Genomic DNA, 16,698 nt, shown 5'->3' on the forward strand with positions numbered 1-16,698 from the left:
TTTTTTTTGCTAAGATATTTCTTCTTTTTTCTCCCCCCACCTCTACGAGTCTTCACAAAAACATTATTCAAGGACATCTTCAGTTGGTCAGGATTTTAAACCAGCATGATTGTGATGGAAATGGATAACAGCGGAAAAAAAATAGAAAAGAAGGAACAAATCTTAAATACACCGCTCACCTTCTGCAGGCTGTGACTGTTCCAACTGCTTCTTCCTCTTAGCTTCCAGTATGGGATTCTCATACTGCGTCTTTCTGTTGACGTGACTGATAGAGAGACGGACAGAAAGCCAAACCATAGTATAGGTGATGATTTATTTTTTTTGTGTTGTACATATAATACAGAATACAGACCAATCTTACTAAACATTTCAATTTGCCGTTTTGGAGAGAAGATTTTTCCCGTAAATGGCCATTTTTCAGCGTTACGCTATCTCGCTTCAAACAACAATCATTTATAAAATGCTAATTAATCATATTTCTTCCTGAGTACTGATACTAAGATTGGTGTAAGCTTCTAGAAGCATATGACCTGTAAAGAACTGATGCTTAAATTTAAGCATTCGTGCAAAATTAAGGATTTCATTTTCTCCCAAAAGATCTGTAGTGTCCGTAACCCTGTCAAATTCATGTTGCAATATCCTAACAATTTAGCATTTTACACTTTTCAGGTTTATGACTTTTTAATTTAAAAGTCTGAAAATCTAAAAATCTGAAAATAGACTTTTTTACCTAGGTGACAATTTTTAGCACCGATACCATGATTTGGCTGGAAAAAAAAATGTAAAGGCAGACTCTGCTGTTTTATTAACAGTGTAAAATAAAGTAAAGGAGGATCAGGATCTCGGCTTTGGTGCTGGAGGTGAAGTATGTGTAGCCTCTGTTCATCAGTTTTTGGTGAAAGAATTGTTCTTTCTATGCTCGTCAGTCTTAATGAAGATGGTCTGGTCTTGTTAAAATATTATTTTCATCTTGGATAAAGACAAACATCATATTGTTTAATTAAGTTGTAAAGCGTCTCATTTTTCCTATGTGATAAGTTTTTCAGGCTCAACTCTAGACGTGATATACCTAAGGGCCCTGCTGATCCATAAACAGCACTTTTCATCTATGTGATTTAGGAAATCAGGCCTTGGATTACAGTAAATAGCGTCATATTATCACAGCAAAGTGGCATCATGGGGTGAGGAAATGCACACCAGGCTTACAGTACTTTTTAGAATTATGAGTTAGAAAAAAGCACGATAGGCTCCGCACCTCTGGGACATGGTGAAAAATACCTGCCGTGCACTGATGTTTATGCATAATGTGTGTATAAACACACACAAGCAGGAAGACAGAGACAAGTTTTAAAAATGATGTAGACATCAGCCGAAGTTTCGATCAGCACGAGTACTGGTCTGGGTCTGTGTGTGAGGCTTTAGACCAGAATCAAGGCACAGGACTCGACCCTGAGGGGAACCGGAGGTGCACTTTAGACGGACTCATTTCATTACTTACTCTACGTAATAAACTCCGTACACTGGATCGTCGATCCTTTCCCAACCAGCGGGCAACTCTGCAGAGAAAAAGAAGAAGAAGAGGAAATGAGCTCCACTGCTGCTGCTAATGAACAAACACTAATCCTCCTATCATTAAATAGTGGTGTGGTGATCATACAGGCAGGAGGACAATAATACATCATTTATACCGTGATGAGGGAGGAAACAGAACAACACAACAATCCTGAATCTAAACCCCGGTGCTATTTAAAGAACCATGCAACAGATATGGATAGGATCTCTTTAGAAAACAAAAAGTCTTTAAAAATCCAAGGTACCTGTGAAGAGTAAACTGAACCGCGTGTTTGATAAAATTTAGTGTATGACGGGGTGCGCTGGGGGAATTCAGAGTATGATGGGGTACGATGAAAGAATTTAGAGATTTAGAGTACCATGGGGTGCGCTGAGGGAATTTAGAGTACAATAGGGTGCACTGAGGGAATTTAGAGTACAATAGGGTGCACTGAGGGAATTTAGGGTACAATAGGGTGCACTGAGGGAATTTAGGGTACAATAGGGTGCACTGAGGGAATTTAGGGTACAATAGGGTGCACTGAGGGAATTTAGGGTACAATAGGGTGCACTGAGGGAATTTAGGGTACAATAGGGTGCACTGAGGGAATTTAGGGTACAATAGGGTGCACTGAGGGAATTTAGGGTACAATAGGGTGCACTGAGGGAATTTAGGGTACAATAGGGTGCACTGAGGGAATTTAGGGTACAATAGGGTGCACTGAGGGAATTTAGGGTACAATAGGGTGCACTAAGGGAATTTAGGGTACAATAGGGTGTGCTAAGGGGGATTTAGGGTACAATAGGGTGCGCTGAGGGAATTTAGGGTACAATAGGGTATGCTGAGGGAGTTTAGGGTACAATAGGCTGCGCTGAGGGAATTTAGGGTACAATAGGATATGCTAAGGGAGTTTAGGGTACAATAGGCTGCGCTGAGGGAATTTAGGGTACAATAGGATATGCTGAGGGAGTTTAGGGTACAATAGGCTGCGCTGAGGGAATTTAGGGTACAATAGGGTATGCTGAGGGAGTTTAGGGTACAATAGGCTGCGCTAAGGGAAATTAGGGTACAATAGGGAATTTAGGGTACAATAGGGTACGCTGAGAGAGTTTAGGGTACAATAGGCTGCGCTGAGGGAAATTAGGGTACAATAGGGAATTTAGGGTACAATAGGGTACGCTGAGAGAGTTTAGGGTACAATAGGCTGCGCTAAGGGAAATTAGGGTACAATAGGGAATTTAGGGTACAATAGGCTGCGCTAGGGGAATTTAGGGTACAATAGGGTGCACTGAGGGAATTTAGGGTACAATAGGGTGCGCTAAGGGAATTTAGGGTACAATTGGGTACGCTGGGGGAATTTTGAGTACTATGGGGTGCGCTCAGGGAATTTTGAGTACTATGGGGTGCGCTCAGGGAATTTTGAGTACTATGGGGTGCGCTCAGGGAATTTACAGCGTGATGGGGTGAGTTAAGGGAATTTAGAGTACGATGGGGTGCACTGGTGGAATTTAGAGTGTGACAGGGTGCTCTGATGGAATTTATAGTATGATGGGGTGCGCAGAGGGAATTTTGAGTACAACTGATTGCGCAGAGGGATTTTTGAGTACAGTGGGGTGCATTGAGGGAATTTTGGGTATCATGGGGTGCGCTGAGGGAATTTAGAGCATGATGGGGTCCGCTGAGGGAATTTAGAGAGGGACAGCACTGATGTGTGATAAGTTAGCATGACAGAGGGATATAGAGCACATGCTGCTTTTGGAAAACAATCATTGGGATGAGTGAAGAAGAAGCACAAATGTTAATAAAAAGAAAAAAAAGAAAAGTTTTTGTGGCACATCCACATGACCCATCTGCCTGTTATAAATAAAAACGTTTCTTTTTCTTAAAATAATGTGTTTCCCAGATCATTGGATTAAACTCCAGCTTGTTTTAATTACCATAAAACAGGACTTGGGCCCCTGCAGCGGTACACCTATTTGGTAGTCGAGACTGTCAGTGTGTGTTTTGCTGTAAATCCCTCTAACGCTGATTCACTATAGCACATCTGATTGAAAGCACAAACTGAAGTGCACTTTAATATTCACTGCTACAAAGCGCAATAACGCCGCTCCTGTGAGCGATGAATACCAAAATCATTTGTGCTGAATTATACATAAGCCTCGCACACTGCTACGCCTGTGCGCGCAGCGTCTCTTTCGCCGCTGTGACAGAAATCACAGGCGCTTCATTAGCATAAGGTCCGGCTCCAGCGGAACGTCACCGGTCCTGCTCTGGGGAGCCGGCGTCTTAATTCTGTCGCCTGTTAATTGGATGGCGGACGTATCAATTTGCTTTCGTGGCCAAACCGGAGTCGGTATCTCTCGCTGGCAGCGCGAGAACAAATTAGCCTGACTGCTGCTCTGTTCTAATGAATCCATAAATGTCAGTCTACGCTAATTCACGAACAATTAACAGTCTTCGGGTGGTTTCGTTCCTCGCAGCGTGTCTGCTTGAGTTTTCTTGACCTTCACCAGCATTTACCTTTCCTGTATTTCTGCTTGTTTACTCAGTTGTTTGTTTACTGAGAAGCTGTGGAGAGCCAAAACACAGCACAGCTCACGTAGTGTATTAAATCGGCTCCACCTGCAGCACAATCACCAACATCACTGTGTCCAATTCCCTCATGCATTATTTAACAATTTAACAATGTCGCCTGAAATGACTCGGACGCAGAGTTACCAACGGCGCTTCCTCTTACGTCTACAGTACATACGTGTATAAATTTTGGATATGCATTACAGACTAAAATAGCATTTGTTTTAAAAACAGCTTTAATTTAAATGCAAATTCGCAAAAAGAATCTTAAAACGTAATCATAAAAAAAGCATAATATGTAAACTTTTTGCCGCGGTACATTTCGAAATTTAAATGCGTTAGAGATTGTTTTAAAAGACTTACTAAAATAAAACCTTTTAGATTTTAGACAATAATAAAAGATAAGATTTAAAGAACATATTTAAATATAAAAATCTTTACAAAATCTCTGCTTCTCCCTCTTTATGGTTCAAAGTAAAAATGACAAAATGAACTACATTTACATGGACAGTTTTTCATCAGTCGGACTGAAATCATTATGATTAAAGATCACGACTTAAATTTTTACCTGGACGCTGATTGATCTGATCATTGAGGCTGTTCAAAGTATTTAATCAGAATATTACTTCTTTTTTTTAACATGAAACTTTTTAATTGTAGAAAATATAACACAACTTGGAATAGTTTTTTTTGTCCCTCTGACTCTAAATGTAAGTTTAGTTAGACTTGTTTAGATGTCTATGGTTAAACCTGCCATCTTTTTCCGCTTTCTACGTTTTGTACACGAGTCTCCAATAACAATAACTGTTGAGTCTGGTTCTTCTTTGGGAGTTTTTCCTTGCCACTTTCGGTCATTCATACATTAAGTAAATCTGAACTAAACGGAATATATGATTGGCTAGATTTTAAATTTATGTGAAATGTGAGCCAATCAGTGCGCTCCTTCCTCCTCCAAAGATCATATTTGAGTGTAAAGTATAAGAGTCTGAAGGACAGACAGATGGGGAGAGTTGTTTGTTTCTGCTGAGTTTACTAAACCGGAATGAAATAAAATTTCGATTCTGGAAAAAATCAGATCAGTGTTAACATGGCTAATATTTACCTACTGAACACATTAATAAAAGTTTACACCCCCCTTTCTTTCTTATTGGCCTGTAATAGGTCAGACGGCTCCAACTGAGACGTTAACATGATCCATTTTTATTCCAATTGGGCCGTTACTCCTATTATTAGTGGAATACAGGTAGTCCCCGACTTACGAACAACTTCTGTTCTGGAAGTTCCAGTTCGTAAGTCCGATTTGTTCTAAAGTCCGACAAAGTGAGTCTTATACGCAGTCTACCTGAGCCTCCAAAAATAGAATGGACTCAATTTTAAACTGTAATACTGAACTTCCAGTCTCACACAGAATGATTAGGATCAATCCCTGCTATCCGTTTCACCCACATGAGGATGGGTTCCCTGTTGAGTCTGTTTCCTCTCAAGGTTTCTTCTTATTACCATCTCAGGGAGTTTTTGCTTGCCACTGTCACCGTCGTCCTTGGCTTGCGCATCAGGGACAGTCTTATCATTTCGATTTATACACGTTCACATTTCATACAAACTTAAATAATTGTTTTGATTGAGTAAAGCTGCTTTGCGACAAAGTTAATTCTTAAAAGCGCTATACAAATAAAATTGAATTGAACTTTAGACACTAGACTATTCATCTTAAAAGGTGTGCAAAATAGCTCCTCCCCCAACCTGGCTTCTACAAACGGGAATTGGGAACATCCAGGTTAAACATGTTCAAATTGTGAACATCCAGGTTACCATTTGTGTTTTAATCATCTGGAAGGAGAACGATATTTGGGATAAGTATGGGAGACTTTATAATGACTTACTCCTGGTGGCATCTCTTACACACCCGAGTTACGAATAAAGGTCGTCAGGCGGAAATAGTACAGAGCGTGTAAATGTCATCGTTTTTTATCCGTGCACATGATTTATTGATTAAAAGTGTTCCGTCACACATCTGACTTTACGCTGGCCTTTATTTATTGTGTTTATTTAATGAATAGTGCTGAGAGGAACACAGCCGTGTGTATCACCGATTCTGGTGTATTATTACTAGTAGTAGCAGTAGCAGGAAACAAAGAGGAGGAGGAGGAATGTTGTCCCCTACGTGCAGCAAAAGCTGATTGTAATTATTATGTCGATCCCACGTACAGCTGTTCTCTTAGTGTCATGCTGTTTTTAAAAAAAATAATCAATGACAGTGGAGTGATGAAGCAGAGCTACTGTTAACACTTCACATGTGTTTATTAATCAATAACAACAGATGCTAAAGTTTCTTACTCGACTGAACCAACAAGCGATTTTAACAAACCTTAAAGTATAAACTCGTGTGTCTCGAAATGCTGACACTGGAGACTCCTTTAAAAAATATTGTTCAATATGTCCTTAAAATAAATGTCGTAACAGTTTTACAAGGTTTTTTATCCGACTATTTAAAGGGTCTACTGTTCAATCCATCGTATGAACTTACGAGTTAACAAGGGCATCGATATGCGCCTATTATTTACAGCTGAGAAAACTATTAATCATTTCTGACCAATTAAATTGTCGGACTTGATCGCAATGGAACCATTATTCTTACTTATCAATCTGGAAACTATTTGTAACTGGGCTGTTATGCAGTAATCATGTATGATTTTAATTGTTATTAAAATGCTATCTGATTTTTTTTTACATATAATAAACATTTTTATCTATCTATCTATCTATCTATCTATCTATCTATCTATCTATCTATCTATCCATCCATCTATCTATCCATCTGTCCATCTGTCTATCTGTCCGTCTATCTGTCCGTCTATCTGTCCGTCTATCTGTCTCTCTGTCCGTCTATCTGTCTGTCTGTCTATCTGTCTATCTATCCGCCTGTCTGTCTGTCTATCTGTCTATCTATCCGCCTGTCTGTCCATCTGTCTGTCTGTCTATCTACCTACCTACCTGTCTATCTACATGTCTGTCTATCTATCCATCCATCTATCTGTCTATCAATTTATCTGTCTGTGTATTTATCTGTCTATCTGTCTATCTATCTATCTATCTATCCATCTATCTATCCATCTGTCCATCTATCCATCTGTCTATCCATCTACCTACCTACCTGTCTATCTATCCATCCATCTGTCTATCTACCTACCAACCTGTCTGTCTGTCTATCTATCTATCTATCTATCTATCTACCTACCAACCTGTCTATCTACGTGTCTGTCTATCTATCTACCTTCCTATATCTGTCCATATATCCATCTGTCTGTCTGTCCATTTACCTACCTACCTGTCTGTCTGTCTGTCTATCTATCTATCTATCTATCTATCTATCTATCTATTTACCTACCTGCCTACCTGTCTATCTACATGTCTGTCTATCTATCTATCTATTCATCCATAGATCTATCTATCCATCTATCTGTCTATCAATTTATCTGTCTGTGTATTTATCTGGTCTATCCATGCATCTATCCATTCATCCATCTATCTACCTATATCTGTCCATCTGTCTGTCCATCTGTCTGTCTATCTATCTACCTTCCTATATCTGTCCATATATCCATCTGTCTGTCTGTCCATTTACCTACCTACCTGTCTGTCTGTCTGTCTATCTATCTATCTATCTATGTACCTACCTGCCTACCTGTCTATCTACATGTCTGTCTATCTATCTATCTATTCATCCATAGATCTATCTATCCATCTATCTGTCTATCAATTTATCTGTCTGTGTATTTATCTGGTCTATCCATGCATCTATCCATTCATCCATCTATCTACCTATATCTGTCCATCTGTCTGTCCATCTGTCTGTCTATCTATCTACCTTCCTATATCTGTCCATATATCCATCTGTCTGTCTGTCCATTTACCTACCTACCTGTCTGTCTGTCTGTCTATCTATCTATCTATCTATGTACCTACCTGCCTACCTGTCTATCTACATGTCTGTCTATCTATCTATCTATTCATCCATAGATCTATCTATCCATCTATCTGTCTATCAATTTATCTGTCTGTGTATTTATCTGGTCTATCCATCCATCTATCCATTCATCCATCTATCTACCTATATCTGTCCATCTGTCTGTCCGTCTGTCTGTCTGTCTGTCTGTCTATCTATCTATCTATCTATCTATCTATCTATCTAACCTTTTTACGGTTGCGCAATTGCTCCAGTAACCTCGTGCATTCAGTAAAATGAAAGAAAAAAAGGCATTTCTGAATCATTATTTGATCTTTTAATTATTAATTAATCTTCAGCAAATAATTTAATCTTGGTTTCACAAATGCAACAAGTATGACATTTAAATTGGACGAAGCAGCCAGAGTTACTCAGAAGCCCATATTTAACATATTAAACTGACCCCTGAACCAGAAGATCATGAGCGCTGCAGGATGAATTGGTTGATTAAATAATTACATTCTGACAAACATTTGGATTAAATCTCATCTCAGACTGAGAAAAAGCGGCATGTGCAGACGCCTGGTTTTTCTCCCCTCGCTCGCATTTCCGTTCCACAGAGACCCAAGCGGCACGCTTTTGTTAAGCCGTTCACGTTCCTCTCTGATCCAGTCTGTGCCTCTAAAGGCCTGTCACATCTAGTCCTGATGCTGTCTGGCTAATGTTTCCAATTTTGCAGATCAATATCTATTGACCTCGGCCTTCCAATGCGCCCGGGCTTCGGAGGCACCGGGGCCGATGCTAACTACGTGAATTCCATTTCCAGCCCTGCTAAGATGTTTTACTTATGTTCTGTGTGTGTGCTAGACTTCCTGATATGAGAAACGCGCTCAGGCAGGAACGACCGCATCGTTTCCGAGAGCATGGATCATATGGGAAACGCTCCGACTCCGAGAGGGTGATTGTGAACCCTGCTTAGGTGCGAGAACCCTGATAAATAATGTATGTTATTTGGTTTCTGCGGCCGCTCCTGGGTCTAAATAATACAAGAAAAGAAAATAAAGAGAAGCAGAAAAAAAAACATTGAATGTTAATGCAGGAGTTGCGTCATGCAAATAATACACCTGTGCTTTGAAACTGATCTGAGATCAGCCCTGTGCTTCAATTCTTAATAGCTATAAATAGGAACAAGAGAGCAAATTAAAGAGAGAGGAAAAACAAATCAGTTCCCCCAAAAGACCCATGTCCTACCTAGATCATTGTCCAGTTCCTCAGTATGAACCCCTTCTTCTCAAGAGCAAGGCAGAGAGTGCGGAAAAAAAAGAGGATAGAGGGAAGAGAAGCCACAGTGAGAACGTGTCAATCATTAGTCAGCGCAGTTATGAGGTTAAAGATGCCCAAGTGTGGATTTGCTCATCAGAATAAAAAACGGGAGAGTTTCCTCTAAATCCCAAAAAATCTAAACTGGTGCAGGTGTTGTGAACGCCCCCCCCCCCTTTTTTTTCTTCCTCCAATAATGTGAAAAATATTTTCAGACTGTAAGATGTATTTCTCCCTGCAGCAGGTGCTGTAAATTATGCAACGTTATAAATTCTGCATCAGTGTAGCGTCGTCGTTTTTATTTTTAACCAAGGAAAGGATGCGCATTAGCAAGAGTCAGCCATCTAACCAGGATTTTTTTTTTTTTTGTTCCCTTCCTATCGTGGAAAAATACATAAAATCCTTTTGGTTTTTTTTTCTGCATTTAAATGACGTAATGGAATATTAACAATGCTCTAATTTCCATAACACACATCATTACATCAGATTTACATCAAACACTATAAAACAGGATCTCAATAATAAGGTTATTTTATAGATTTCCTTTGTAAAAATATGTGTTTTAATAATTTAGCATTTCAATTTAAGACTACGGGGAGGAATAAGGCGAGACGTGTCTTCTTAAAAGGCAAAAGGAAAGAAAACGATTTATTTTTTAAAAACGGTCGATAAACAGGAACCTCGTTAGCTGACGGGATTACAGGAAGTTGTTAATATTGCAGGAAAGCATGAACTTAATAAGAGAGTGTGTGTCTGTGTATGTGTGAGTACGTACTATATACGGATGTACAATTTCATAAAGAGAGATCTATAAATCACCACTTTAAATCTTTTTCACATATTGGACGGGTGTTAAAATAATCGATGGGATTTAAAAGAAATCATAGATAACATTTAACTGGCAATAAATCAGTAAATCACTAAATGTGGGAGATCAAACACTCTACTGGTTAGACATCTCTCTATCCTATGTCATAACCATCCTCATCAATAATAAAAGGTCCAATGCAATTTATACAACAAATCAAATTGATACAAAGTTTTAATAGCTTTCTCTTTCTCTCTCCTTTGAACTTTTTCTCTTAAACTCTCTCACAAGTCTGGAAAATACGACAAATAATTATTTTGTTCGATTCTTTTGCTCCGTTCATGACCTCTTCTTGAGTTTTGTAGGGAGAGACGGATTAGACAGATGGGCATCTTTACACTCAAAGCAAAGTTAGAACAACAGAAAGAGACAGAAGATATTTTTTTTGCCAAAGCACAGAGTTATGAAGGAAAGCTTAGTAATTAATAAAGACAGAAAGCCATATTGTCTGTGTCAGTTATGGTAAGTTTCCTTTCAGGAAGAAGCAAATGGAAATTTATATAATGTGAGCACCTCACAACGATTACTTGCAAGCTCTAAATACTGCCGAGAACTAAAAGTTAAAGATCGTTCCGCTCGTTCACGTCATGTCGCCTGCGAGTTGAGGCCTGACCGATTCATTCATGTGAATCTCGGGACTGAAATTACAGCTAAAGAGAGAGGAACGAGGTCATGACGGACAGCTGTGTTAGACCTGCGCGTGAATCGTAAGCCTCTCCTGTCGCGGGTCTTAGTGTGAACACCTGATATGCAGGCAGGAGTTTTAAAAAGACTTTGTTTGGGAATGAAAGTGATGATCTGAGACACGTTTTTACACTGAAATGAATGTTGGCTTGAATCAGAATCAGTTTAATTGTACAGACTAAAGCTCATCCATGAATAAGTTCAGAGGTTTAACGTTATTATAGTGCTTTATTAACCATCCTTGAATCGGTTAATCAGATTAGTCATGAAATAGATTCTTTAAATCAGATGAATCAGGAAGTTCAAAAGTTCATCGTCCTGAAGCAGGTTGAACTTGGTTTTTAAACATCTCTTGGAAACACAAGCATACAAGCGTATAACCAAAGTAATAATAAGATCCCTAGCTATTTTATGTTTTAGCTGTCCGATGTCCTGAAGACTCGTTCGAGTGAGTCTGCTCCGTGACTCGTTCAGATTGATTCACTCGTCTCCGCTCTCCCCGCAGGAGCGTTCCTGATTCAGCTAATCGATGTCACTTATTTTTTGCTGGGTCTATTTATTCAAGGTCAACTTCGTATCGCTTTTGGCTACTTTCTGCTTCGCATTTGCATATTCAATCTGATCCTGTCGATGTCTTAACGAGGAGAAGAAGGAAAAAAACGCCTGCCCGAGCCGGGGAACGCTGAGAGTGCTGAACTCGCTCGGGCTTCTATGAATTCTTTTATTTAGCGTCTGCTGAAAAATGAAACGGTGTGTACCAGAAAACTAAGCTGCACTTTGTATGCAGGGTTTTGTGTGTGTGTGTGTGTGTGTGTTAGATTAAGACAGACAGCCTGAAGACGGAGTGGGCACAATTTGTGTTGGGTAATGTGACTAATCCAGTCTGTTCTGAAGGATTTAAAGTGTGTGTGTGTGTGTGTGTGTGTGTGTGTAATGCTACTGTAGTGCAACAGTGCCACCTACAGCAGCCATGAATGTCTGTATAGTATATTCTCTCTTTCTCTCTCTCTCTCTTATAAACACACACATTCCATACAGTACGTACCTTTGTTTTTAGTTTATTTTACTTCCAGTATCAGTGCGTTATTTTAAACTGTAGAAAAATTCACAAGAACCTTCTCTGCTTAAATAAAATCTGTCTCACACAATGTAGGTCCGCGACAAACAAACGCTCATCACACGATGCTGAGAATGCAAAATAAATAGAAGACATGGTGTCCGTACCGTCATCGTCACACTCCTCCAGGGGTTTCTGGGGCTTGTCCAGGCACCGAGGGTCGATCCATGACGTGGTCTTTGTGTTGTGGCTGAAACGCAAAACGTGCAGGAAGAAAAACGAGTGAGTTTTAGAGCGCTCGGTCACACAGATACGCCACCGTCAGCTCGATATCACGAGCATCAGGGGGCCTGAGTGAGTAATTAACAGCTGGACATCACACCAGCACTTTATACCGGCACGTCATCAGAATATGGGATGTTTTTTATAGATTTTAATAGATGGATAAATAGATAGACAGATAGATAGATAGATAGATAGATAGATAGATAGATAGATAGAGAGAGAGAGAGATAAATAGATAGATAGAGAGAGAGAGAGAGAGAGAGAGAGACAGACAGACAGATACTTTATTGATCCCGAAGGAAATTCCAGATATACAGGATCAATAGAGACAGCAACACAAAGACAGGTTATAGATTTCACACTATATATCTTGATCAGTAAACACAGGGCAAAGTGACCAGAAATTACTAGTGCAATGCTAAGAACAAAAAACACACAATATAAAAAAAATATATAAATAAGGAATATAAATCACAATGAAAAAAAAAAAATATATATATATATATATATATATAAAGATATATAACCTTTTCACCTAACACTTACCACATGAAAGGTGCCAATAATTAATATCTATAATATCTTTTTTTTATATTATTTATATATATATTTATTTACACACATTTTAATTAATTAATTAAAAAAATTGCTTGTGATTTATATGATTTATTTATATGGTTCTCATATATCTTATAGTTTTTGTTCTTGGCGTTTTTTTATATAATTTCATCCACTTCAGTTAGGGGTGTATGCAAAAGTCACGATCCATTATGTTTTTTGGTAATAAAACAGTGAAATGAAAAAGAAAGCATGACATTTTCTATTTATTATGAACTTAATTTAGCGATCTATTGCAATTTCTTTCTCTGTGGTAATTCATGCTTCGCCACACTAACACTTTATTATTATTTAATTTATAAGCATCTGAGGTGGTAATATGCTGCAGTTCCTCTATAATCCTGCAGGTGGGGTGCTTTAAACTATTCACACATTGGCAGGCAGTACAGTGTCCTGTGTAAAGCTTGTTTGGAATTTTAACAAAATTAAATAAAATAAAATAAAATAAATAAAATTATTGAATTGGGGTATTTATAAAAGACCCCGCACTGTAGTAAACCTCCTGTACGAAAGCTACAGGTACGCGTAGGGTCACGCCCCTCCTCTCAGTGTAAGTGAACATCCGCTATAAACTTATTCGTATTTTTCAACAACTCACATTTCTCGTTTCAAGTCGAAGAGCTGGTTTTAAAAAGCTTGTGCAGACCAGACAATTCTTCAGATGATGTAATAACTCGGAAATGTTTTTTTTCCTGAGATTCTGTGCCAAAATATATTTTTCTTCTAAGCACGAATAAAAACCCTTTCACTTTTTTTTGTCTCTTAAAGATTTTGGTTCTGACATGGGTTCATTTTTTTCATAAAATCTTTTTTTTTTTCTTTTCCTAACTTTTTTTTTTCTTCTTAAGCGTGCACAAAAAAAGAGAAAAGTTTTAATATTTGGTGTAGTACTGCAATGAAACTAAACTAACCAAATAACTAATAAATAAATAAATAAACTGATTCCTAAATAAGAGGTAAATCCTTTCATTTCGGTTTTGTTATTATCCCGGTCAATAGCATTTAATAATAATCAGCGCATTTTAATGCATGGTTAATGTTTTTTAAAGTACTAGGTAAAAATGTTATATCTACAGCACTATGCAAAAGTCTTGACCCCCCTCCCCCCTGTCATTTCTTTATATTTTGCTTGCTTTATATACTGTTAATATAATGAGGAACGTTTTTAGTTTTAATGAGGAATACTTCTACAGGCTTCCTAAAGCAAAGACTTTTTTTGTCCAGTCCCTGTACCTGAGCATTTTCAGAGGAATGTTGTTTGTTTTTAAGCCGCACAGTGACCCATGAATTATTCTAGCATAAAAAGTAAAATAATAATAATCTAACTTAAGGCATAAACCAGTGTGAAACAGTGATTAGTCAACTACTGATGCTAAATGATGATTGGTTGGAACAGACGAGAGGGGAAATGAGGTTGCTGAGGTTAAAGTACTTTTTTTTTACTTCTTTACATCTGCATTATTAAATTAAATTTCACAGTATAGAGACTCAACCAAAAAATAAATAATTTATTGCTATACAGTACATTATATATTAATATATATGATAATATTAGGACAATAATAAAATAATGTTATTACTATTGTATTAATATACATCATACTATTGTTCTTTTCCTGATCTGAATATACTTTTTTTTTTGCCTCACTCTGTGTATAACGATTTGTATCATCAGTGAAAGATCTGAAAACCGACCAAAAAGATTTTTTTTTTAATGTTGTAAAAAAAAAAAAAAAAACGATATTAGGTTTCTAGTAGAAATATGAACAGATCATGAAGTTAACACCTGTGTGTCACTTCATTTCTATGACTCAAAATGTATTCTCAATAATCAGACCTATGGCAGATGAAGCTTCATTCTGTCAGAAATAAAACAGGAATTAAAGCCACTGTTTCCGCGTGCTACTTAGCCTTTACGCTACAGATTAATTACGGTCGTAATGGACCGTCAACAATAAATCATCTTCATTAAACGGCGTAATTATCGCTCGGTATATGGACCGGATGTCGTTCTGTGTATTAAAAACACATTAGCGGTTTTCATTACTACGGGATTTCCACTAGAGATGCTGAATTAATCATATTCTAATCATATTTCAGATTCTTCGGTTCAGACGTGAAATCTTGTTCACACATCCGCATCGAGCGTCTATCCGGCTGCGGCGCTGTATTTATTTATCACTAATAAACACTTCCCTCGGCATAATTAGGCGCGTACTTACCATTCGTTATAGAGTCACAAGTGAGGGCTGATTATTAACTAGAGCGCTGGTTAAAAAGCCTTTTCTATTAGTTTAAAAAGTTAATATTATAAACAGAACGACAAAGCGTTAGTAAGAATAAAGGTGGAACTTCTTCCTTACTCTATGAAGTAGACCTCGCCGTTCTCGGTGTAAGCCATCTCCCAGTTTTCGGGTAGAGGCCCCAGCGGGTCCTCGTCCGTGGGGTGGCTGGGGTGTGTGTGTGTGTTCTGCGTGCTCTCCGTGGTTGCCGTCGGGGCGCTGTTGAGTCGGTGAGGCGGGGCGTAGGGGCGGGCGGGGGGTTGTTCGTCCGGTTCACTCGAGTCTCCTACACATGGGTACACACACACACACACACACACAGGGTTAAACCTCAGCCCAACCCCAGTATATAGTGATACACACACACACACACACACACAGAACTGTTTCCTCAGTTCACCTCCACCAGGGTCTGGGAGTGGTGGGGGGCGCTCAGTTAACAGCTCCGCCCCCTCACTTCCTGACCCATCTGTGGTGATCCAAAGCCGTTTACACTTACTGTACCTAACACCTACGTGTCTGTGTGCCAACGTCAAACACACACACACACACGAAATCAACAAGCACGTCTCCAATTAGCAAACATGCTGAGGTGAGAGTCAAGAGCCCCACACACACCGATTAGTCTATAACACACACACACACACACACACACAGATTTGGATGTAGCTTTGCTGGTCATGAAAATAAAATGTCAGGAATTTAATCTCACTCGATCAAATGTTGCCAAAATGCAGCAAAAACAAACACTTTAGTCAAATTCAACATAAAAAAGGAATATAGTTTAAGAAAGACTGGACATGAAGTCCACTATGGTGGAGCTAAAACACCCTACAAAGGGAACATACAGAGAGACACACACACACTCCTCTCTCTCATCACATTTAGCTAATTTATTTTATTACAATCCCTAATTAATTAATTAATTACAATACATAAAGGAGCTCGTTTAAATGCTCCTCTGCCTCTATTACTAAATAAATAAAAATAAACCTCCATGAAATAATTTCCTCCTCTGTTGCTTTCTACCAACATTCTACACGGATATCGCCCTCGACCACCAGATGGCGCCCCTGCGTCTCCCGGTCTTGCCCATCCCTCACCTGTGAAGCTGCTGTTCATTTCAGGGAACTCGTCCTCATCCTCTGTGTCGGCAGGGGCTATTCCAGCATTCTGCATCTCATTGTAGGACTTGGAGCGGCGGGGCGTGGTCTCCTCGGGGCGGGGCCTGTCGTTGGGCGACGCCTCTCCGCCAATCACTTTAGCAGCGGGGGGCTGGCTCGGCGGTTTGGGCGTTCCATAGTAGTTACCTAGGCAACAAGGGCATATCAGGAGTGATTCGAAGAGGAAAAGAGAAGTGTGTGTGTGTGTGTGTGTGTGTGTGTGTGTGTGCGCGCGTGTGTGTGTGTGTGTGAGAGAGAGAGAGAGAGAGAGAGAGGGAGAGGGAGAGAGAGGACAGGGGAGGTGAGTGAAATCGAGGAAAGGCGGTGTGTACAGGCTGAGGGGAGCTTT

General features: G+C 39.1%; 1 protein-coding gene across 9 annotated transcripts in view; it reads right to left on the reverse strand.

Moving 5' to 3' along the window:
- magi1b (membrane associated guanylate kinase, WW and PDZ domain containing 1b) overlaps nucleotides 1-16,698 on the reverse strand; it is a 158,602-nt gene that overhangs the window by 48,323 nt on the left and 93,581 nt on the right. For 7 of the 9 annotated variants that reach the window (XM_053483962.1, XM_053483959.1, XM_053483958.1 and 4 more), the window contains exons 4-9: nucleotides 16,290-16,496; nucleotides 15,268-15,472; nucleotides 12,169-12,251; nucleotides 9,324-9,359; nucleotides 1,499-1,556; nucleotides 180-265 (exon numbers count right to left, since the gene is read on the reverse strand). In XM_053483962.1, coding sequence (XP_053339937.1) covers nucleotides 180-265; nucleotides 1,499-1,556; nucleotides 9,324-9,359; nucleotides 12,169-12,251; nucleotides 15,268-15,472; nucleotides 16,290-16,496 — 675 coding nt within the window. The remainder of the gene's footprint in view (nucleotides 1-179; nucleotides 266-1,498; nucleotides 1,557-9,323; nucleotides 9,360-12,168; nucleotides 12,252-15,267; nucleotides 15,473-16,289; nucleotides 16,497-16,698) is intronic. The other 2 variants (XM_053483963.1, XM_053483960.1) reach the window with 1 other exon arrangement.

The sequence above is a fragment of the Clarias gariepinus genome, chromosome 23 (genome assembly GCF_024256425.1).
Source record: "Clarias gariepinus isolate MV-2021 ecotype Netherlands chromosome 23, CGAR_prim_01v2, whole genome shotgun sequence".
NCBI lineage: Eukaryota > Metazoa > Chordata > Actinopteri > Siluriformes > Clariidae > Clarias > Clarias gariepinus.